The sequence below is a fragment of the Urocitellus parryii genome, chromosome 9 (assembly GCF_045843805.1).
Source record: "Urocitellus parryii isolate mUroPar1 chromosome 9, mUroPar1.hap1, whole genome shotgun sequence".
Lineage (NCBI taxonomy): Eukaryota > Metazoa > Chordata > Mammalia > Rodentia > Sciuridae > Urocitellus > Urocitellus parryii.
This window is the reverse complement of record NC_135539.1, coordinates 144,117,361-144,142,812: the sequence shown is the minus strand read 5'-3', so window position 1 is coordinate 144,142,812 and position 25,452 is coordinate 144,117,361. Positions and strand designations below refer to the sequence as shown.

Below are 25,452 nucleotides of genomic sequence, written 5' to 3'. Positions count from 1 at the left end.
ATGCCGAACCGCAGGGCCAGCCGCAATGCCTACTACTTCTTCGTGCAGGAGAAGATTCCCGAACTGCGCAGGCGAGGCCTGCCTGTGGCCCGTGTGGCGGACGCCATCCCCTACTGCTCAGCGGACTGGGCGGTGAGGCCGAGGGCGGCGGCTGGGCAGTTGGGCAGCTGGAGGCCGAGGGCCTCGCCTGGGCCAGCGAGAGGACGGGCAGGCGAGTCTGGGGCGGGCAGGGAGCAGCCCGGCAAGGTCCTCACCGTGTTCTCCTCTGGTCCTCCTCCCACAGCTCCTGAGGGAGGAAGAGAAGGAGAAGTACACAGAAATGGCTCGGGAGTGGAGAGCCGCCCAGGGAAAGGACTCCGGGCCTTCCGAGAAGCAGGTGAGGCGACTGGCCGAGGCCGCGCCCTGAAGGCCGGCCGAGGGCCGGTGAAAGGCCGGGACCCTGCCTGAGCGCCGCACGGTGGGCCCCGGTGGGCCGGGTGCGTGGTGCGAGGGGCCGCGCTGGACGACCCCGGGTTCCCCCACAGCCCTGGGCCGTGACAGCTCTTGATTCTGGAGGATTAAAGGTACTTTGGAGGATTATTTTAAAACATTCCTGGAACCAAGCCAGGTGCTGTGTTTTAAAGGTGGAGTACGGGACTGGGATATCTTGGCCGGGGGTATCTCACAGGTTTGAATGAGCAGTCAGACGTGGCTAGAGTACTGAGATTTGTTGTGTTGCTTATTTGTTTCAGGAAAGTACAAGGTAACTGTAAAGGTGGTCTTCCCTTTCCCTCTGTTCCTTCCATTCTTACACTGTTAACACTGAATGAAATCAAGAGAGTTTTGCTTGTTTTTGAGAGATTTTATTATTTATGTTTGAATAGAAGCTCTACTCAGTTGAATTTGTACTTATATTTGTGACCCCTATTTTTTTTAAACTATGATTTCTTCTGTTTCCCTTCAAAACTTAAGGTGTGTTGTATATATACCTCCTGTGGGACTTGGAATCGGCACAATCTGGTTTTTAAATATTAGAGTTCTTTGGGGAAAGGTGTTCTTTGGGCCACTGGCCTGGCATAGGTGGCTCAGGAACATGAGCTTAATCAATAGTGGAGAATAGTTGAGTTTGTTATTTACCATTCACCTTCTGGTTCAATATACTTATAGCTTTTGCAGCATTCGCTGCCTTTGAATGTTGGTGTTAGTGACATATATGATTTTTCATTGGGTTTATTGGCCCTGAGAGGTTTCTGACATAATCTATAGGTTATTGTGAAATTATTTTGGTGAATTAAAATGTTTGATTCATCCAGTTTTTAAGTGTGTGAATGATGATTCTTTTCTTCTTCAGAAACTTGTTTCCACACCACTAAGGAGGCCAGGCATGCTCGTACCAAAGCAGAGTGTTTCACCCCCAGATATGTCAAGTTTGTCTCTAAAAAGTGATCAAGGTAAAGTATTCCAAAATATTTTGTTTGAATTTAGACACTCAAAACACTAATGATGTATTGGTCAGTAAAAACATTGTATTTTGATCCTCCATTTAAGAGTACTTGACTATAAGTGTTTAGATATTTATTATAGCTTTGTATAACCTTTAATAAAAGAAAATTTTAGAATTTTACTGGAGAGCTTTTTGTAACAAATGTCGTCTCTTGATTTCTATCATTCCAAATATTGTTGAAAGTAGATACTTATTTGTATATAACTAAATACACTTGTTATAAAGGTAGACAGGAGGAATAAATTTTTGAGATCTATGGTATCATGGGGTGACTATAGTTAATAAAAGTGTAATGTATATTTCAAAATTGCTAAGAGTAGATTTTAAATGTTTGCATGACTAAATATGGGAAGTGATGGATATAAGCATGTTAATTAGCGCAGCTTAATCTACAATGTACATAATATCAAAATGACATTGTATCCCAAAAGGATATACAATTACTATTTTTCAACTAAAAATAAAGCTTAAAAATAATATTTTGGGGGAATAGTAAGGGTAAAGGTGAATTACTGAGCTAACAGAAGAGAAATAGCTAATAAAGGACCCTTGCTCTTTCTTCTGGCTGTTTTTGACAGTTGTGGTCTTTGTTTAACATAGAATAAATATTTGATATTTATCTTAAATATGGCCAGTCCTGCTAAATAAAACACTTCATACATTCATACATTTTTTCCTCATTTATACTTGGCTTACATATATTGGTAAAAAGCATAAAAGGAATGAACTAAATTTTCCATATTTTACAGAATTTATCCATTCTGCTTGATTTGTATTTGCTTTTTATTTGTTGAATATGGGTCCTGAGAGTCAAGACTGAGTGTAGCTGATTTATAATTGAATTATTTATAAATTTATTTTTATATAATATATAAATTATATAATTTTATATAATTAATAAATTTATAAAATTGAATAATTTTGTCACTTTAAACAAAGAGTGGTTACTACTATAATTTTTGATAAATGTAATTATAAAAATTTTGGCTTATTTATGTGATACAAGCCAAAATTTTGTGAATTTTTTATCATTCCAGCTCTCAGGAATTTAAGAACACGCATTGGTTCCAAAACTTTCTTCCTCTCAAACTAAAGAGGCTTTTAGGGAGGGATAGATTTAAGACACTCATTTGTTCTTTTTGTCTTACTATTTTTTTCTTGTAGCTCTCCTTGGAGGCATTTTCTACTTTTTGAACATTTTTAGCCACGGCGAGCTGCCACCTCATTGTGAACAGCGCTTCCTCCCCTGTGAAATTGGCTGTGTTAAGTACTCCCTCCAGGAGGGTATCATGGCTGATTTCCACAGTTTCATAAGTCCTGGTAAGTAGCCGGTGAGTGTAGATGCTAGATCAAAGAGCGTACTTTTTAAAAAATTTTTTTATTTCATTTACTAATGGTATTTGTATTCTTAAAAGCATAAATACAAACAAGTTCTTAAAATATAACAAGAAAAACTGAGGTTTTAGGTATTGACATGGGGTTGTTGGTGTAGCTTTTAGCTTTAAGTAAGTGTCAGCATTGGTGGAACCTGCCCCTTGCTTTTCTGTGGCCTTACATTTGGATCACTAGTTTTTTATTAAGTTGCTGTTTGTAACCTTGAGGAAACTACGAAATCATTAGCTTGTCATTGGGTGGCTTTTACAGGAAACAGATGAGAGTGTGGAAATAGCTAGCACTCTCAAATTTTATTAGTATCTCTGCTTTCCATGATTCCACCCCCAGTAATAGCCAGGTAGTTCTGAAGACATAGGATTTGGTTCAGTTCCCAAAAGGGTAGATGGAAGTTAAGGGAGCGTCATCTTCTTGAAGGTGAGAAGGGAAGGCTGAGAAAAGAACTTTGGCTTTAGTTTTATCATTGGTTTAAATTAATTTTATATATATAAGATGATCTTTCATTTTTATATATTTGAAAAACTAATCATTCTGCTTACACTTGTGAGCATTGCTGCCTAGAACAAGTTGAGCAGTTTCTTTTTCCTTATGTGTTATAAGGCAAACTGTGGAGGTCTTCTTCCTGCAGGGCCTCAACCCAGAGCCCCATTCATGGACTCTTTTTTTTTTTTTTTTTTAGAGAGAGTGAGAGAGGAGAGAGAGAGAGAGAGAGAATTTTTAATATTTATTTCTTAGTTCTCGGCGGACACAACATCTTTGTTGGTATGTGGTGCTGAGGATCGAACCTGGGCCGCACGCATGCCAGGCGAGCGCGCTACCGCTGAGCCACATCTCCAGCCCCCATTCGTGGACTCTTAAGACTCCTTTTGTAAAAGCTTTTTTTAATATATATAAATACTTTTATTTATTCATTTATTCGTTTGTTTATTTATTTATTTTTTGCATGGTGCTGAGGGTCGAACCCAGTGCCTCACGCGTACTGGGCAAATGCTCTACTATTGGGCCACGAACCCAGCTGGCCAAAAGCTTTTTTATTAGAGTATTTTTGTCTGTAAGGAGTAACTTTTGAAAGTAGTTTAGACAATATGCCAAGTTCTTGGGTAGTCTCTGTCTTTGGTTAAAAAACAAACACTGAAGGTTTAATTTTTTGTATTTTCACATAATAAAAATTACCTACGCATGCTGTAACTTGGAATATTACTATAGTACAAGTAGGGAACTTCCAAATTTCTGCTTCTCAAAATATTTTGTATTACAGGAGAAATTCCACGAGGATTTCGATTTCATTGTCAGGCTGCAAGTAAGTATCAAGGAGTGGGAGAATGTAGTAGTTGATATGTGCTGCCTGGTTAGATTTTACCTTTAGCTGGGAAGATGGACTTCATGGAAATGGTAGATGGTGTCTGCAATCTTTGAAAACTTTTAAAACTTTTATAAACTGTAGTGTGATGTCTTTTCAGAGGGTGGTTTTATTTATCATATGCTCTATATCCTCTGTTTCAAGGTTTGCTGCTATTAGTGGCCAGGTACTTGGAAAAGTCTTTTGAGAAGGTCTCATTATCAAGCTTTAGGACCATTTATAAGGGAAGTCCATTCAAAAAAATATTTTCTAAGTTTATGGTTCAAAATAATAGAGTTGAAAAAAGAAAGTAGTTTGAGTTTTTAGATGAGAAAAGCAAGTTTTTAAATATTTTGCAACCAAAGGGTATGACTATATGTATACCTACCCTTTCAAACTAAATTCCTTTCTAGAAACTGTTTTAAGCAGTTTCCAGTTGAATTATATTGATAGTCATAATAGGTTTATTTTTTAATTTACATTAATTAAAAAGTGTCATTGTTTGGTTAAGGACCATTGAAAGATTCTTGTTTTTATTTCTGTCTTTTTAGTTAACAAATGTAGATAAGTAATCTGTAGAAGTGTTTATAATTAGAAGTACATTTTCAAGTCTTCCATAAAAAGCAGGTGTATTGTAATTCTTATTGTGTCTTTCCTATAAATGCCAATATTTTGACTCATTTTTACTTCTCTGTATTGATTTTTTTCCTAGTCTTGTGAAAAATATGTACCAATTCATTTTTTTGATTATCTTTGAAACAGTATTATAAGTTATGGAATATATTATCTAAGTTATTTTTTAGTATTTCTCTTTATGTAGTTTTTGATGAAAAATAGTTTGAGGTTATTGAACAAAGAAGATGGTAGTTTAAAAAAAAAACAAAAATAGAAACTTAGCCAGTAAACTAATTTTCACATTTTTACTTATGCTTTGTTTCTGGTTTGTTTGTACGTTGGAATCCCTACTGTGTACCAGATAATCAACTGAGTGTCACTGGTTTACTGTTCCTGTGCTGTCTTGATGCTGATAAATCCTTTTTAAAAATCTATTTTAAGGCTACTTTTACAACATTTTCAAATTAACCAAGTGTACTGTTTTTTTTTAATTTCTTTAAAGACTAGGAATATTTTATTTTTTAAAAAAATATTTTTTTAGTTGTAGATGGACATGATACCTTTATTTTATTTTTATGTGGTGCTGAGGATCAAACCCAGTGCCTTCCACATGCAAGGTGAGCACTCTACCACTGAGCCACAACCCCAGCCCAGGAATATTTTCTTAATTATTTAATCCAGTTGAAACTGAGCACAATGTTTCTCATTGAGGTAATCTCACCAATTTAATAAGCCTGGGAAATGTGCCAATTAAATATTATAAATGACAGAGTGACAGCTATGTCGACATAATAACTAAAAATGCCTGTGTTAAGGTAATTGGACTGACTGGGAGGAGACCATGTTATCTACAGAGTACACTGGAGCAAATACATGTGTGAGTGAGTGAGAGAGTGTGTGTGTGTGTGTGTGTGTGTGAGAGAGAGAGAGAGAGAGAGAGAGAGAGAGAGAGATAAAGCGCGAGCGCGCGATCCATTTGCATAGTAGCTAAATATCATGCATCTAGCCCTTTTGGCTCTGTTCTCTGATCTTTCATGGAGTAGTAAGTAACAATAAGTGAATGTTTCCTGGGCATCAGAATCAAAGAATTTCAGGATTAGAGTGATTGTGATGTGGAGTCCAGTTCCCCCCCCCACTACTGTTTTCCTCTGGAGAGGTACTGCAGGCTCTATGTGAGCATGGGGTCTTGACTCTTCTTCACTTCAGCTAGACCATCTCTGCTTTTGTTCATTTTACTGGTTAATATTAAAACTTGTCTTTTTACAAGTTTTACTTTGAAAGAAACAAAGCTTTGAATTTGAATACTGATGTTAGCTTTCAACCTTAAAACTCCATCAGCTTTTCAAATGAAGCTTCATAACACACACACACAAAAATATAACATTCATTTAAAGGGTAAAGAGTGTTAATGGACAGCCACGCATGGTGGTGATGCCCATAATCCCAGTTCCTCAGAAGACTGAGGCAGAAGGATGGCAAGTTAATAAAACCCTGTCTCAAAAATAATATTTATAAAAATGGTTGGGGATATAGTTTAGAGGTGAAACAGATTGTGTGCATATTTCTGTACCTGCATTTGATTGCAAGTTGTCTTTTACCCATTTTTCTATTGTATTTTTCCTTAAGGTGTGTTGTGTATTTTACCTGCTTACTGATTTTTTGATTGTGTAGATACCTATTTTTAGTTCATGTTTTGTGTGTTTCATTCTTTTTGGTCTGTTAAGGAAGAAAAGTTTTTGTTTTCAGTTTGCCAAATGTATTAATCTTATCGGTTGTGAGTTTTAGGTCCTGTTTAATAATTCTCCTGTACCTGAAGGTTATATAGTCAGTTTTCACCTTAACCCAAAAATTATAAAGTTTTGTTTTTTGTATCCAAGTCCTTTCCATCTGTAATTGACTTGTGTAGGTTTGAGGTAGAGATTCAGTTTCATTTTCCTCCATGTGGTTCATCAGTAGTTTCAGGATCATTGAGTAATCAGTTGGTTCATTGAGTAATCAGTTGATTCATCAATAAGCAGAACCACCTGTACCCTATCAGGCTTCTGTTGACACACATGTCTTCTATTCTCTTTATTCTGTTGTTTTTGGTGCCACTGTCATACTCTTAAACATAATAGTTTGGCGATACTTCAGATCAATCCCCAACACCTTGTTGTTCTGGAGTATTATGGCTATTTTTGACTTTTTATTCTTCCATGTTCAGTTTTATAATTAGGTATTCATTTTCACAAAAAAATCCTGTTGGATTTAAATTGGAATCACCTTTAAATCTTTAGCTCATTGTGGAGAAAAATGCTATCATTATAATATTTATATGAATATGCAGCACATTCTTAATTTTGAGGCCTGTAATGTCTTTCAATTTTATAATTATAGTAGTCTTAATACCTCTGTTAAATTTATATTTTGTCTTACCTTTTTACTACATTATAAGTGATATTTTCTGAAAATTACATTTTCTTATTGTTTATATTTTTTTTGCTGCCTACCACTAAACTTTTGAGTTTTTGTGAATTTCTTATCTGTGAAGTCACTTTTTTCCTAATCTGTGTATCTGTTTTGTTTTAGTATGTTGGCTAGGACCTCTAATTGATGATGTTTCACCAGTAAGGATTGAGGATGCCATTTGCTGTAGTTTCCCTTTTTTTCTCTCTCTCTCTCTCTCTTAGCCCATCTCCTTTTTTTGTTGTTTTTACTCTTATCAAGAGAAATTTCCTTCTCTTCCCATTTTGCCTAGGGATATGTCAGCTCAGTGTTTTAATGAATGCTCTTTCTGCATCTCCAGTGATTTGTGTCCTTTTTTCATAGGGTGACTTACTAATTTTTGCTGCATTTTTATTGGTGCATTATAGTTGTACATAATGGTGGGATTTGTTAATATTCATACATGCACACAGTATAACAATATAATTTGTCCAGTGTCATTCCCCAGTAGTTGCCCTCTCTTGCCCCTCCTCCCTCTTGCTGCTCCCTTTACTCTACTGATGTCCCCTTGATTTTCATGAGAACCTCCCATCCCTTTCTTCCCTCTTACTTCTGAATATGAAAGAAACATGCCACCCTTCTGAGTTTGACTTATTTCAGTTTCATCCATTTTCTGTCAATGACATAGATTGATTTTTCTTGATGACTGAATAAAACTTCGTTGTGTATATACACCACATTTTCTTTATTTACTCCTCCACTGATGGACACCTATGCTGGTTCCATAGTATGGCTGTTAAGAATTGTGCTGCCATAAATATGGGTATGCATGTATCCTCTATAGTATGAAGACTTTAACTCTTTAGGGTAAATATTTTAGTATAACTCTTTAGGATAAATATTCCTCATCTAGGAATGGAACCACTGGTACAGCTGGATCATAACGGTGGTTCCATTGCTAGATGAGGAACCTCCATACTGACTTGCATAGTAGTTGTACTAATTTATACCAACTGTGTAAAAGTGTTCCTTTTACTCCACATCGTCTCTAGCACTTAGCATTATTTGTATTCTTGATGGCTATGTACTCTGACGGGAGGGAGGAAGGTGAAATCTCAGGGTAGTTTTGATTTGCACTTCCCTAATTGCTAATGACATTGAACATTTTTTCATGTTGGCAGTTTGTATTTCTTCTTTTGAGAAGTGTTTGTTTAGTTTATTTGCCCATTTATTAATTGGGTTATTTCTAAGTTTTTTGAGTTCTTTATTCTGGATATTAATCTTGCCAGAAGAATAGCTAGCAAAGATTTTTCTCCCATGCTGTAGATTCTCTTCATATTCTTAACTGTTTCCTTTGCTGTGCAGAAGCTTTTTAATTTGGTGCTGTCCCATTAATTCTTTTTTTTTTTTTTGAGGGGGTACTGGGGATGGAACTAAGGGGCACTTGACCACTAGCTGCATCCCTAGCCCTATTTTGTGTTTTGTTTAGAGACAGCTTCTCACTGAGTTGCTTAGTGCCTTGTCTGAGGCTGGCTTTGAACTCGTGATTCTCCTATCTCAGCCTCCTGAGCTGCTGGGATTACAGGCATGTGCCACCGCACCCAGCCTGGTTAACTCTTCTCTTGTTACTGTAGCTCTGTAGTATAATTTGAAGTCAAGAATTAGGATGCCTCCAGCATTGCTTTTTTGGCTTAGAATTGCTTTGGGTATTCTGGGTCTTTTGATGCCTTTTTTTGTTTTTTGTTTTTTGGTTTTTTTTTTTTTTTTGAATGGACGATTGAACCCAGAGAGTCTTTACCACTGAGCTACATTACATCCCCAGCCCTTTTTATTTTTTATTTTGAGAGCGTCTCACTAAGATGCTGCGCTGTTCTTAAACTTGCGATGCCCTCCTATCTCAGCCTCCCAAGCCATTGGGAGTAAGGGTGTTTGCCACTGTGCCCAGCTGGTCTTTTATTCTTCAGAATGAATTGTAGGACTGTTGAGTTCTGTCAAGAATGTCATTGGTATCTTGAGGGGATTGCACTGACTCTGTATATTGCTTTTGGTAGTATGGCCTTTTTGACAGTATTAATTCTGCCTATCTGTGAACAGGAGAAGTCTTCTATCTTGGGTTGTCTTCAGTTTCTTTCTTCAGTGTTCTATAGTTTTTGTCGTAGCGGTCTTTCATGTTCTTGAATAGACTTATTCCTAGGGTTGGCTTTTTTTTTAAGGCTATTGAGAATGGGATTTTATTTCTGATTTCTTTCAGCAGATTCAATATTGTTATGTAGGAAAGCTACTCATTTTTGTGTGTTGATTTTGTAATCTGCTCTTTGGTGAATTTGTTTATTAACTCTAGCAGTCTTTTGGTTGAGCTTTTTGGATCTTCTAAATATAGGATTAGAACATCTGCAAACAGTAATAATTTGGCTTCTTCCTTTCCTATTTGTATCCCTTTTATTTTCTTCTGTCATTTACTTGTTCTGACTACAATTTATACTCCTGTATTAAATAGGAGTGGTGAGAATGGACATCTTTGGTCCCTGATTTTCAAGAAATGTTTTCAGTTTTCCCCCATTTGCTATAATGTTGGCTTTTTTTTTTTTTTTTTGTAGATAGCTTTTATGGTGTTGAGGTAGGTTCTTTTTATCCCTGGTTTCTTCAGTGGTTTTTTGTTTGTTTTAATTGCGAATGGGTACTGAAGGCTTTCTATGCACCTATCAAGATGACTAAGTATTTCTTTTTACGAGATGAATTTAATTTATTGATTTGTTTATGTTAAGTCATAGTTGCATCTCTGGGATAAAACCAGCTTGGTTATGATGTACAGTCTTCTTACTTTGTTGTTGAAAATTTTTTGCTAATATTTTATTAAGGATTTTTGCATCTAAGTTATCAGTGATATTTATATGTAGTTTTCTTTCCTTGATGTGTCCTTATCTGGTTTTAGTATGAGTGTGAAACTAGCTTGATGGAATGAATTTAAGTGTTCCGTCCCTTTCTGCCTCATGGAATTATTTGAGGTTCATTGGCACTCGTTTTTCTTTAAAAATTTTGTAGAATTCAGCTAAGAATCCATCTAGTCTTGGACCTTTCTTTTTGGAAGTCTTTTACTACTATTTCTCTCTCATTGCTAGTTATTGGTCTTTTGGGTTTTCTGTCTTCTTGATTCAGTTTTGGCAGGTTGTATATATCTATATATATCCAATTCTTCTAAGCTACCCAGTTTATTGGAGAATAAATAGTTTCTAATGTTCCTCAAGATTTCTGTGATGTCTCTGTGATTTCTCCTTTTTTATCTCTAATTTTATTAATTTGGATCTTCTTTCTTTTGGTTGATTTTGCTAGGGGATGGTCAGTCTTGTTTATCTTCTTAGGCTGAATTCATCCTGCATTCTCTCTTTTTTTTTTAATTGTTTTAGTTGAACATGGACACAACAATACCTTTATTTTGCTTATTTATTTACTTTATGTGGTGCTGAGGATCACACTCAGTGCCTCATGTGTGCAAGGCAAGCACTCTTCCACTGAGCCATAATTCCAACCCCCTGCATTCTCTTCTTATAGTTCTTAATTTTACATTGAAATTCATAATTTGAAATTGTCAAACATAAGCATAATTATTTATCTGGAGTACCTGTGGATCTTTATCAACTTTATTTTGATTCTCATTCTTGTCTTTTTGTACTTGATTATAAAGTATGTGGGAAAAGTAAGTAATTTGGGACCTGTAATATTGTAATCTTCCTCCAGAGTAATTTGGGACCTGTAATATTGTTATCTTAGCTGGGCTTCTAGAAACTGTGCTTCTAGAAGTTGAAACCCCAAAACTGCAAAAGCACACTGCTCAGCCATTTGCTTTCTCTTTTGGAACTGGTAAAATAACCCAAGGGAAAACTTCTCCAAAATTAGCCTTGCTTCTCTGGATTTCTGTATTCTTGTGTACCTTGACTTAGTAATTCTTTACTCTTGTCATATGCTCTTAATATTCCCAAGGGATTTTATTTTTTTTCCTGGATAGTTGGTTCAAATTATTTGGTCTATTAAGGAAATGAAAGTCTTCATCATACAACCTCTTAAAAAGTAGTCAATACTACAGTGTTTCCCAGCCCTACTAACAAAATATTCCCAAGAGGCAGCATGGGAATAGTGAAAACACTGCAGGCTTGTTCACTTAAGCCTGTGTTTTGGGTCCTGACCCCACATTTACCAACTGTTATCTTTCTCTACCCATTTCTGGGATCCTCAGTGGCCTTTACTTTTGTATATATCATCAATCTCCTAAAGTAACTAAGACTGTGAATTAAAATGTTAAGTACCTAAGCATACCAGCACATGGTACAAGTGCTTAAATATGAACTACCCACTATTCTCTTCTCTTACTCCTACTTCTAGACTACACCATAATATTTATATTGTTCAAGTTTGAACTTCTACCTCCTTTTTATTTCCTTCAGGTGATTCTAGTCACAAGATTCCTATTTCAAACTTTGAATTGGGGCATGACCAAGCAACTGTATTACAAAACCTGTATAGATTTATTCATCCAAACCCAGGGAACTGGCCACCTATCTACTGCAAGGTAATTTCCAGTTAATAGTTATTAAGGTATCCATTTAGATACCGGAACATCCACAGAAAGCACCTAGAAAAAGAATTCTTGTCTGTGTATTAACTGTGTGTGTGAAATGAATTCTGAGTAGTTTCAGAGTGATTAATATATAATTCCTTTTCTTTTAAATTTCACTGATTTGGGAGAGATTTTGAAGACTATAAAGCTGAATATATTTTCACTTTGATAGATAACATATTTTCTGAGCTCTTCCTTTTGAAATATCTGCAGTCTTTTTAACCTGAAGAATGGATGCTGTATTCTGAACATCTATTATTCCACACAAGATTATCTTTTACAGAAAGTCTAATGTAGCATCCCCCCCTTTTTTGTAATACTGAGCGAAAACTATATTATTTATTTTATCTGAATTCTTCTAGGCTAGGAGTCAGAGAAATTGGGTTTTAACTTTTGTACTTATTAATCATGAGCAGATTATATAATATTTTCCTTCTTAATAGTTTTATGCGTTTGCGTATCCTAAGTCTCACTTTGTTAGCATTGTTAGGTAAATGTAACTGGTGAGTAGTAACAATAGTTTTTTTCTAATGTATATCATTTGTTTTTAATAGTTCTCATTTAGTTATCAAATTCTTCAGTCTTTATTCCCTATATCTCCCCCCACCCATTTGAGAGGACAGCATTAATTAATTAAAAGCAACTTAAGGTAGGCATACAATACAAATAATTTTTTTCCCCTTGTCCAGTCTGATGATAGAGCCAGAGTCAATTGGTGTTTGAAACGAATGGCACGAGCATTAGGTAAGTAAAACTATGGGTCACTGCAGAAGTGTGTTATAGTACCTGTTTCCTTTTTGATACACACCTTCACTAATTGTTTTTTTCTTTACATATGGAAGAATTCAGGCAAGATCTAGAACTTCTCACTGTAGAGGATCTTGTAGTAGGGATCTACCAGCAAAAATTTCTCAAGGAGCCCTCAAAGACCTGGGTTCGAAGCCTCCTAGATGTGGCCATGTGGGATTATTCTAGCAACACAAGGTATTAATAGTGATTTTGATAAGAAAGTTACTTTGGCTTTTTTACTGAATTATATTTTCTTAGAATTGGTATTTTTTTCTGAGAACATATGGTAGGGCTAGTTGTTTTTGCCTTTTTGAGCAATTTTTTTCTATGAGACTTTGTATTGTATTTTTTTGAACATAAGACTCCATTGGTTATAAGATACATTGTTACTTTGTGTACCACTAAAAACAAATGGAACTGCCAAATAAACTGACTGTTCTCTCTTATCACTTAGAGTTTCTGTACAATGAAAAGAATGTTTTTAAATTTATTAGATTTCTTTTTTACTGCATGAAACATTTTTGTGCTTACTGATAAAGGAACATGTAAAATGAATACATTGTCTGAAGCATTTTTTTATTTGGAAATAATCTGATTCACTGAGAAGTTGCAAGAATAGTAACACATACCATTCTCTGATTTCCTAGTTAACATTTTAGTACATTCTCATTACAGTTTTGTCTCTACACACTTTTCGTAAACCACTTGAGAGTAAGTTGCTGTCATCATGATTCTTTTCACCTAAACACTTCCATGTGTTTCCTAAGAATAAGAACATTTCTCTTACATTACCATAGTACAGTTACAAAATCAGGATATTGCCAATGACACTGCCTAATGTGAAGACCATATTCATGGTCTCAATGGTTTAGAGAGTGTTAGGTTTCCATAGTGTCTGGAGCAAAAAACCAAAAATCAAGCCAGAGTACAATCCAAGAACACAAATAGTACTTTGTCTCTTTCAAAGCTTCTTTAATCTGTAACAGTTCCTTAGTTTTTTCTTTAACTTTCATAATCTTGACGTTTTTTGAGAGTACAATCCAGTTGTTTTATAGAATGTCTCCCAGTTTGAGTTGGTCTGTTTTTCTTCATTGTTAGTTTAAGGTTATGCATTTCAGGCAGGAATACTACAAAAATGGTGCTGTGTCTTCTCAGTGTGCCATTATGTGGCAGTATGATGCCAGTTTGTCTCATTCCTGATGATCATGATAACTTTGTTATTTCTTTAAAATAGTGTCAGTCAGAATTCTTTATTGAAAAGTTACTCTTTTATACCTTATTAATAAATATTTTGCTGGGAAGTGCTGTGAGATTAGATCACTATTTTGCTGCTCGAATTTTCATATCCATTGATGATTTAGTCTAAATCATTTACTACTATGTGAAATAGTGGTTTTTCTAATTTGATTATTTCTTTTGCATTTTTTAGTTGAAATTCTGTTTGAAAGAGCTTTTCTTTTTCACTCTTTTTTTAAATATATTGACATTAGCATGGACTCATGGATTCCTGTTTTATTCAGTGGAATCTAATCTGTTATTACAGTAATTTATTTTTATGCTCAAATTGTTCCATATATGGCCAGTGGGAAGTCCTTTAAAGCAGTGGTTTTGTTTTTTGTTTTTGTTTTGTTTATGGCACTTAGAGTGAGCCACATCCCCAACCCCTCCTCACCTTTTTCCTTTTGGAGATGGAGTCTCACTAAATTGCTGAGGCTTGCTTTGAACTTGGAGTCCTCCTGCCTCAGCTTCCCAAGCCACGGGGATTACAGGCATGTGCCATTGCGCCCAGCTTCAAGCAGTGGTTTCTGTGTCCTGACATTGACTCTTCATTCTTCAGGTGTTTTTGATTTCTGGTACCTTATTTTCCAGACTCACCTTGTAATTCTGCTCCACCCTGAATTAGCTATGATTCCAGCCATCTGTGGTTCCTTATTCATGAATGATGGCATTGAGGGTTAGGATCTGGGTGCTAGGTGTACTGTTGATTCCTTACTAGAATGTCATTGATTCTAGGTCTTAGTGCAGACAGTCAGGAAATGTGTGGTGTGTGTGTGTGTGTGTGTGTGTGTGTGTGTGTGTGTGTGTTCATACACACACCCTCCATGTACATGCGTCTCTTCTCTTTTTTCTCTGTATCTTGCTATGAGTTTGTACTGGACCTAAGTTCCAGTGCAGTACAGTAGAGTTGTGTTGTATTTTCTTATTTTTGTACTTCCTTTCTCTTGAAAGTGAGAAACCTGGATCTCATATTTTTACTTCCTTGAATGCATTGAAAGTAGGTTCAGAGTTAAATGGGGCACTGTTATAAAACAAAAGAAATGGCAATTAAGATTTGTTTATAATTGTCAGATGGCATGGAGTCAAAGTAATGTTCAGAAGTTATTTGAGTTATTTTGTTTTCCACTTCAGTATAGTTAAATTATGTGTTTGAAATAAGTTTATTTGCTTGTTTATATTCTGTGTTTTTGTTGATTTAGTTATTGTTTGAAATTGTGAAGTATGACCATTTTTCAAACAAGATATATGCAGATGTGTCGCTTCAGGCCATCTCCATAACTTAAAACTAGACTCTTTATAGTGCTGAGTTGTATCCAAGGACAGGGATATCTTGCCATTGGTCAAATCTACTTTTGTGTCTTTCAGATACATTTGAAATTTTTCCCACACAGATTGTGTATATCTGGAATTGGCAATTTTTTTTTGGGGGGGAGCAGTTTCTTGATAACTGTTTTTGCTATGAAAATGAGTTTGTTTAGGCTTTCTAATTCTAATGGAATAAATTTTGATAAATTGTATTTTTGTAGGAAATTGTGCATTTTATGTAGAATTCCAGGTGTATTTGTTTACAGGTTTGCAAAGAAGGTATTCTTTAAAAAATTTTAAATTTCCCTTGTTTCATTGGTTATCTTACTTCTTGTATATCTGTGCCATCTTGTTTTTACTTAAGCCAGTGTGTGTGGTCTAGATCTGTTTTTGTTTGTTTGTTTGTTTTTTCTCATTTTCAGCTTTTGTTCTCTGTACTCTGTAGTTTTTTTTCTACTTTGGGGGTCAAAATTTAATTCACTCCTCTTGTTTGGTTTTTATTGTATTTCATCATTGTTTTCAGTGGATCCCATTGATTCTGAAATGCAGTATTTTCATGGGTCATTTTTAACAAGTTCTTTAATTTTCATGACAAAGCTTTTAAATGTCCAGATAAGCCTTTCTGGGTTTTGTTTCTGTTAGTAAATTATGTTGCTTTTGCATTATGATCAAAGAGTGTTTTCTGTAACATTAGTAATTTTATGGAGTCACTTGGCCTTAGGTTTAGGGAGTTTGTTTTATTTTGTTTTTGCTTAGTATATAATCAATTTTTGTGGCTTGTTGTATGGGCATGTGAGAATATGTGTTATTTTTTCAGGTCACAGCATTACTGTATGTTCATAAGGTCTGCATTGATTATTGTGTTAGTCAGCTTTCTGTTACTGTGAAATACCTGAAATGATCAACTTATAAAGAGTAAAGCTTTATTTTGGCTTACAGTTTGGGGGGCTCCAATCCATGAGGGCTTTTGAACCTGTGTTGAGAGTGAATTGTGGTGGGAGTAGTGGGGAAGTGAGAGGGGAAGAAACTTGGCTCACAGTCCTTGGAGGCCACACCCCCAGGAACTTGGTGACCTCCCTCTAGACTCTACCTCTCTAGCACCACATTGGACATCAGGACTTCATTAGTACAGAGACCTTTGTGGGCATGTTCCAGATCCAAACTATAGAAGTTATGATGTTTGGATTTTCTTATTGCTTTACTTTGACTTATCCTATTGCTCTATCTTGTACTGAGAGTGGCATTTTTACAGTCTCATGTAATTACTGTGTTTCTGTGTCTTATTATATCTTTTGTAGTTTTGGCTAGTTGCTATGTTTTTTGGTGCCTGTACATAAAAAGTTCGCTGAACTTTGGTATTAGTGGATTGATGAAAGGCTCACCGGAATAGTAAGAGGAAACTGTTTCCTATGATACTTTAAGCACATTAGTAAGGAAATGCTTTGCATAGGAGGGGTCTGTCACTGAGCTCCATAACATAGTAAGATTCTAATGTATGATATTTTACAAGGGAGTTTGGGTTGCAGTGAACTCTAGTAACTGATTCAAACCTGCTAATATAAATGAAAAGGACTCATTTCAAACACTGCTCTGAGACATATGTTAAGAAGACTGTAGTTGGTAATAAAATTTTGAAAAATGTCTCTTAACTCTAGGACTAAAGGGCAAGTTTATATTGGTGAAATGAATGCAGCTAGACAAAGCAAGTATTTATTATTATCTTTATGTTATTATCTTTATGCTTCCTGTAAGAATTCCTGTTGGGTTAATTCACTGTCTAACCTACTGATGAAAACAGGTGTATCCTTTACTTAACCAACTAATATTTATTGAGCATATCCTTGGTGCCAGACAGTTATGCTACTCACTGTGCTTACGGTGCAAAAAGTAATATGAGCCTGGTACATTGGTGCACACTTGTAATCCCGCAGCTCCAGAGTCTTGAGACAGGAGGATCATGAGTTCAAACCCAGCCTCAAAAAAAAGTGAGGCACTAAGCAACTCAATGAGACCCTGTCTCTAAATAAAATACAAAATAGGGCTAGAGATGTGACTCAGTGGTCGAGTGCCCCCAAGTTCAATCCCTGGCACCCAAAAAAGGAAATTAATGTGATCCCTGCCTTTGTGAAGCTACCAGTTAAATGGGAAAAGGACATGGGTTAGTGGTTTTAAAATGGTAGTTTTAGCTTATGGTAAATGCTAAAAAAATCAACAGGATACTCTTAACAGATGTTTGGACTGCTTTATAAAATGTCAAATAGTGAAGGGTGGTAGGTTAGGTTTCTAAAAGATGTCAGAGTATTTCATGATTGTATTGGAAGGACACAAATGAAATATGGAGCCTGTGATGGTTAGATAACCAGGCAAGCAGTGACTTGGCTTAGATAGGTGACATCAGAGATGGAGGGGAATAGGTCGATTTCACATTGTTTAAAAGTAGGCCTTCCTGGTGGCCTGGGCACAGGGAGAGAGAATAGAAAGAAAAAATGGCAGATGACATAGAGAGGAGCACATTTAATACATTCGGAGACACTGGTGAGGATCAGATGGACCCTGCAGCATGCAGATGAGATCACCTAGACAGAAGGCAGAAAGAGAAGATGATTCAGCACAGCTCTAACTAGTTTTGACATGTTAAAGTGGGCAGAGGCTGAGTTTTTGAGACTGTGGTATCTCTCAGTGTATAGTTGTTGTGATGTTAGGAAAGTTCTCATAGCCATCATCAGTGTTAATTGAGGGGATCCTGAATGCAGTAACTGCAGATTTCCTTGAGTTACTCTTTGAGCCCTCTATTTGTTTTCGTTCCCTGGATTAGTTCATTTGGGGGAGTTGTAAGTTGCGGTCTGTTCTGGATGTTTTCATGTTGCAGGCTTTCCTTCAAGTGTGATTGTTCCTGGTTATGTTCATTATTAGAAATGAGGCTTCAAAGCCAAGTAAGTATCCATTGTGTTCAGTAGGGATATCAACTGACTAGGCTTGGCTGTAAGGAAATTAGACAAGCAAGCTTGATAATAAATTAGAGGTAGAATCCTAGTTGCCAGAATATAGAGACTTTGCTTTAGGGTTTCAGCAACCACTTTTGCTGCCTGGTTCTCCAAGTTTAGTTTGTTCACCCCTTTTCCTGGAGTTGGAGAGGTCCTCTATTCTTCGTACAGAAGTTCAGCCTCAGTTCTTACCTCTGTTCTGTGGAGAGGGACATGTCCTCTTGAGAGTCCAGTGCCTCTAATAGATCTTCTCCTGTTGCTTTCTCTGTTAGCAGTGAAGATATCAGTTACTGTTCTTCATTTTTCATGAATTTGTTAAATCTCTTCATCTCTTCCATGGAGATTTTTTCCCCTTTTTTGTTAAATGAATACATGTTATCTTTTTTTTTTTTTTTTGGACTGGTAATTGAACCCAGGAGTGCTCTACCACTGAGCTACATTCCCGCCCTTTTTTATATTTATATATTGTTTATGTATCTATTTGTCTTATTTATTTTTTACCTTATTTAGGTTGGTAGGTATTGGGGATTGAACCTGGGGATGCTCTACCACTTATAAACATTCCCAGTTCTTTTTATTTTTAGACATGGTCTCCATGAGTTGTCTAAACTGCCCTTGAACTTGTGATCCTCCTGCCTTAACCTCCCCAGTAGCTGGAAGTACAGGCATGTGCCACTGCACCCAGCTTACCGTTTGTATTCATTGTCATTTTCAGAGGGTCTCAGAAACAATAGGAAACAATTTTGTACATGTATTTAATTCACAACCTTAAACTAGAAGCCCCAGCAATAGTAGTATTCAGAGAAGTAGTTTATGTTTTGATATTGTTTTCTTTAGTCCAGTTTAATGACTTTAGTCCAGTTTTTATATTTAACAAAAATTTGAGTAGTTCTTGTGTACATATGCATTAAACTAAATTCTGAGGGAAGTGTGGAGAAGTGACATGACCATCCCTGCCCTCTGCCTTTTGCCTCATAGGAGCAGTAGGCATGTGAAGACACCCTTCTGATGCCCCATTTTCTGGTGATGAGAGAGGTTCAAAAGGTGATGATAGAAATGAGAGAGAAATCACTTTATATGAGTTTAAAAACTCTGAAATGCTATATGGAATTAATGTTTGATTTGGTTCCTCTGGCAAGACGGGTAAAATTTTTATGAGCAGAGATTTCAGTTAAAAGGAAGATTTTTCCATAAGGTTCAGAAATTACCTGAACAGTGACTTCAGAGTGAAGCACAGAGATGGTTGAAGAAAAACCTGTGTGTCCGTTTGACTAGAGCATTACATAGCTATAGCTGGATGGTTCTGAAGGCAGGATTGGCCTTGAAAAGTGGAAGGAATCATAACCCTGAAACAGGAGGGCAAGAGAACACCAGGACTGTCAATGTCTCTGGTGGAGGGAAACAGTATGGGGGATTTAGGAGGAAGCTGTGAGCCTACTCAGAAGATGTGAGACACTGTGGCCTGATGTGAGAATTTTGGAGTGGACATTCATAAAGGAAACATCTGAGAACAGGTTGCAATAGGAGCTAGATTGGAGGCTGCACAGCAAGTATTAATAGCTTAAAGTACATAGCCAATCTGATTTTCAACAGATTTATAGAGTGAACTTTATTAGAAGAACACTCATTTTTAGGGAATGGGTATGATTTGGAAGTAGGAAATCACAGATCACAACAATGCTGTTTTTAAATAATTATTTTTTCAGTTGTAGTTGGATATCTTTTTAATTAATTTATTTTTATGTGGTGCTGAGGATTGAACCCAGGGCTTCGCCCATGCTAGGTGAGCGGTCTACCACTGAGCCATAACTCCAGCCCCAACAATGCTATTTTTAGTAGCAGTACAATAGCAGATTGAAGATATTTTCCCCTGGGGGGTCAGTATTTTGTAAGTTTGGTTGGTTGGTTTTAATCCTTGAATATGTTGTTAGTTTTTCAAATTCATTTCAGTTCTGATCTCCAGTTCTAATCCTTCATTTCAGTTCTGCCCTCTCATTGCCTAAAAATGTGTTTATGAGGTAGATACTATTGGGCCTCAAGTTCTAGACAAGGATCAAAACCAGTTAGAAATTAAAAGTTACTTAATTCTGTATGGTTGCATATAAACTTAGGTTTAGTTTTTTACTTAAGTTTAGGATTTGGAGGTTTAGGAAGAACATTTCCTGGATCACGTTTCTTTGGAAATAGTGGGGGAGTTTTAACCTTATTTAGATAAGACTTTCATTCTGTTAAATAACTCATCAGTGTGAATGCATATCACTGACACTTTATATTTACTGCAGAGCATGTTTGTAATTTGAGATGAAGATTCTTGCTAAGTTTACTCCAGTTTTGCATTATGCAAATAATGCTGTTCTGAATCTCAAAAGACTGTGTATTCAATGAAAAGACCCACAGGTTTTGTAGTGGTACTCATCAAGTAACATTGTGTTGAATCACACAACTTATTTATTCATTTCCTCTCCAGCATTGCCTCCTGAGGTCTCCACTCAAACATCGCCACCTCAGTGAGCCCCTTCCTAATGTTTATATCATCCCTTCTTACTTTTTCCTCCTTAAGCTGTATCATTATAACTTAATATCTAATTTACTATGTATTATGCTTGCATATTTTGGTTAGTCTCCCCACTAAAAAGTAAATTTTGTGTTATCTATTTCTTTCAACACTGTATCCCTAGTGCTAGAACAATGACTGGCAAATAGTGTGCGCTCAATAAATGTTAAATGAATATGTGTTATCTTTAGTCACTGCTGTGCCTCTGGAACACCCATTTTATTTCTGTTTAGGGTTATGTGTTATTTGTGTAGTATCATGACTCTGCATCAAATGAGATAACATAAAATCTGGGTTTTTTTAAAAAAATCTATTGTGTATTAAATTTAGAAACCTTAATCTTTGAGTAATAGTGTGAGTTTTTCTTAAATTATTTCAGCTAGGCAAGCTAGAAGTCTGGCATGTGAAGACCCTTCAGCAGTGCTGCTTCAGTGAGGATATTAAGGTCCATTTTTTTGTACAGGTGCAAGTGGCATGAAGAAAATGACATTCTCTTCTGTGCTTTAGCTGTTTGCAAGAGGATGGCGTAAGTTGGGGAAGGAGTTTCTTCATAATGCTGCTTTTTGTGCTGAGTTCCTTGGTGTCCATTTTGCTTACTCTTGGGCAGGTGGGTGGGTCTGTTCACCCACCTTACTATATTTTTGTTAAAAAGAAAAAGTGGTTGTTCATGTGACTTCTGTCTTACCGCCCATGTCACTACTCACTGACACATTTTAGTAAATCTTCAGAAGCCTGCACTGAAACCTTTCCTCCTTGGAGTCCTGAGTGCTGAAGGACAGAGCACTTCCTTGTGGAGGTGCTCCAAAAGCATAGACCTTTCCCCTCGTCTTGTAGTGAAAGCACCTTATAGTGAGTCCCGGATCCCGGGGGTTCTGCTAGTCTCTTCACTTAGCAGGCAGTCGTGAGTTCTGAGGAGTAACTGTTCCTGGTTTTAGTTTTATATCTGCTTCTGCCCTCTCATTGCCTTAAACATTAGAGAATCCTGGTCATCTTTAACCTCATTCCCATTCCTTCATAACACACCTAAAATAGAACCTGGCAATCAGAAGATTGCTTACCCAGTAATAATCTTTTATGATATGAATTTTACTGCCGATTTCCAACTTATTTCTGAATCTCTAAATTTTCTTTTCCCCCCCGCGATTAAAAGCAGTGTCTCTCAGATGCTTGCTTTTTGAGAATTTTAAAATATGAATGCTTTCATAGTGAATTGGATGAGAGTAATATAGTGGGCTTTTTGTCTTACTTCATTTTAAAGGTACTGCATCAGCAATTCCCTGGCCACTCTCTTTGGAATCCAGCTTACAGGAGCTCATGTACCACTACAAGATTATGAGGCCAGCAATAGTGTGACACCCAAAATGGTTGTGTTGGATGCAGGGCGTTACCAGGTAAGGACCCTGGGCTACCAGAAAAACCTAGATCTTTTGACTTCTTTGAGGAATTCTGTGTACCCTTTTGTTTCTAAATAAACTGACTTTCCTCTCAGGACGCTGCTTCTGTTAGTCTTCTCAAATGATGACATCATCCTCCCCTTCCTTCATCATGGGCCTGCATTTGAAGTAGTTGACCTTGATTTCAGCTTCCAGACTTCTCATTCCTTCTCCCTAAAACCTGTAGGCCTTTGACTCTCATGCTGTCTAGGCAAGAGTACCTGACAACCCTTTTTGGATTCAGTGTACACTTAAGTTGGTCCTCATTCTTAGAGCAACACTGGCTTGGGAAAACAGTTTTCCTGTCAAACTTCTTTGAGTTTCCCCATAGGTAATCTTTTCAGCTACCTGACCTCTGAATTTCTGAACTTCCCTTCCTCCAGTCTTCCACCATGGAAGTTTCCATTCCTGGGATCAGACCCTAGACCCCAAAGGTATTTTCTTCATAATCTCAATTTCAGACATGATCCTCTATGACTATCTTCCTCTGGTACTCTAGTGCCAATGATTATTTGACATATGTAGTTACTTATACAATTACTTATGCCTCCACTGTTTTACACTCCTTTGGACCATGCATTGCACAACCATAGGGCACCTTTCACACATATGAAGATGCAGCCTCATTACCTCCTTCTGTCCCACCGTAGGTTCCCTGGTCTGTCCCTTATTCCTTGCATACATTGTCAGCTCCATTAGGCCTCTTTTCTTAATCATACTTGGTTGACAGAAACAACCCTGATTAACTCTTCCTGCCCTGTGGAGCTACATGAGACTGGAAATAAACCAGTATGCTGACTGGTCTTTCTTCATTTTCATTACCACCAACCTCAAGAGGGCCATTGATGTTGCCTGGCTATTACCCATGTCTCTGGTTTGGTTGCTCTCTCACTCTCCTTGACTTTCTTGTGTCTTCTATCACCTCTTCTCTAGCTGACCCTGATGACTCCTCTTAAACTCTAAGAAAATAGAAGCAATCAGGAGAAATTTTCCACCTATTTCTACCACCCCTGCTAGCTGCACCCACCACGTCCTCTGCTTTCATTCCTGTATTAATGAGTGGATTGTCTGTTTTCTATCTAAAACCAATCTGTTTATATATTAGATCTCATTCTCTTACTAATCAAGGACATAACACAGTAACTTATTCTTATTTCTTGTATCGTCAGGGTTTCCCTCTGTTCTGAATCTTATTGGCCAACAACCTCATCTTTAAAAAAAAAAAAAAAAATTACTGGGCACAGTGGCGCATGCCTGCAATCCAGTGACTCTGGAGGCTGAGACAGGAGGATCTTGACTACAAAGCCAGCCGTAGCAACTTAGTGGAGCACTTAGAAACTCGAGGAGACCCTGTCTCTAAATTAAAATACAAAAAAAAAAAAAAAAGGCTGGGGATGTGGCTCAGTGGTTAAGTACCCCTAAGTTCAGTCACCAATACCAAAAAAAAAAAAAAAAAGGACCCTGTAATTCCTAATGTCCCTCCAGAGTACCCTATATCTCTCCTTCCCTTTGCAGCAAAAGCTGATAGACACAGGAAAACTCTTTTGAGTCTTAGTTTGCATTTGTAAACAGTAATTTGAAGTAGACCATCCAATATTTGATAATAAATAAACATTTCCCCCCACCCCTGGTATTTTCCTGTTACTTTACAGAAGCTAAGGGTTGAGAGTCCAGGATTCTCTCATTTCAACTCTTCTAATCAGGAACAAAGGTCAAACACAGCCACTGGTAAGCATCTTAAATTTTATAAGAATGTACATCACAGAGGTTTTAGGGCATAAAGCTTACTAAGGTCCCAGCTTACTGAGCATCAGATGTTCCTAGATAAGCTTTAGGATATAGGAAACTTGTTGAATTAGTGTTTTGCTTGGCATTAGCACCTTATACAATTTGATATGTACATTTTTTATCACTTTCATGGAGTATAACTTATTCCTCAGACTTTTGTTCAGGGTATTAGAAAAAAAGATTGTAGCCACTATGGTTGTATAATTTTGATGTGGTGATATATCTTTTGGGAGATGAGAAACTTTAAAAGCTAGTAACATGAAATTTCAAGTGGTGCTTGAAGAACTTCAATTAGGATTTTCTGCTCTAAAAACAAAAGGGAACATTTTTCTGCCTTTGCCTTTACATAGAATTTCTTCTTTTCATTATCCATTTAAATAAGGCTTAGAGGCCTACAGTAGGATGAGAGTCAGCAATTAAAGTAATCTTTAGAGAAAAATCACTACATTTCCTTTTATTATATTTTCAATATCCTAGGTGATTACCCATCTGGGGTGAAAATTTCAGGCCAAAACAGCAGTGTTCGAGGAAGAGGGATTACCCGCTTACTAGAAAGCATCTCCAATTCCTCCAGCAATATCCACAAATTCTCCAACTGTGAGACCTCACTCTCACCTTACATGTCCCAAAAAGACGGGTATAAATCTTTCTCTTCTTTGTCTTAATGATGGTACTTTTTTCAATTTCTGGAAAAATAACAGGCCCAACTTCCCTTCTGACTACAGTCGTATTAAACACATAGATCACATCAATGATAAATGTCACTACTCTAAAGACTATGTAATTTGTAAGGAAACTCTGTTTCATAGATTAAAAATAATTGTGGTTGGAGAAGATCTTGGCATTCCTGCTTTTTTCCTTTTGAAGCTTATTGTGTTTTCTGATGGTGTGGTGGGCATGCCGTTGAAGTTCAGTATTCTATAAGAACTGTGCTTTAGGGACTGTTATAAATTAGTAATTCTCTCCCCTGAAATAAAGGTATTTTGAGTATTAATCTGTTTCTTCCTATTATGAAATATAAGAACCTTATACTGGAGATCTTGAGGCTATTTGCATTGCAGATACCTAAGAAATTTAGCCTTTAACAAAAAATAAAGTTGTGCTACTTTAAAAAGTTTTTGAAATAAGCTTACTCTGGCAAAAGGAGTCATTTGAAGATGAGAATTCAAAAGGAGAAAAATTATGTAAGTTAATCACCTGGCTGGATAATGACTGAATTCTAGGATTTGGGGCCACAGAACTCAAGGAAATGTCATACTGTATCAGGTGTCTACCCAGTGACTGACCCCCACTGGCTGATGTTCTTAACCTAGTGTGGAGTATTAAGTAGTCCCAGAGGAGGAACACAGAATTTTGTTTCCTTTGGAACCAGAGCCAAGACTATACTTAACATAGGCAGAAACAGCATTCTTACTTAGGACTGTCCAACCTGAGACCTTGGTCCCTCTGATTACAC

General features: G+C 36.7%; 1 protein-coding gene across 2 annotated transcripts; it reads left to right on the top strand.

The window, feature by feature from the left end:
- On the top strand, positions 1-24,661 carry Mael (maelstrom spermatogenic transposon silencer). Of its 2 annotated transcripts, XM_077802858.1 has the most exons (12): positions 1-132; positions 284-376; positions 1,331-1,430; positions 2,648-2,803; positions 4,134-4,175; positions 11,693-11,817; positions 12,555-12,609; positions 12,708-12,849; positions 21,239-21,301; positions 22,034-22,166; positions 23,861-23,936; positions 24,474-24,661. In XM_077802858.1, exons 1-12 carry the CDS (start codon positions 1-3, stop codon positions 24,659-24,661), a joined length of 1,305 nt encoding a protein of 434 aa, XP_077658984.1. The 2 variants fall into 2 exon arrangements, with proteins under 2 accessions (XP_077658984.1, XP_077658986.1); XM_077802860.1 differs by lacking the exon at positions 284-376.
- The last annotated feature ends 791 nt before the right edge of the window (positions 24,662-25,452 follow it).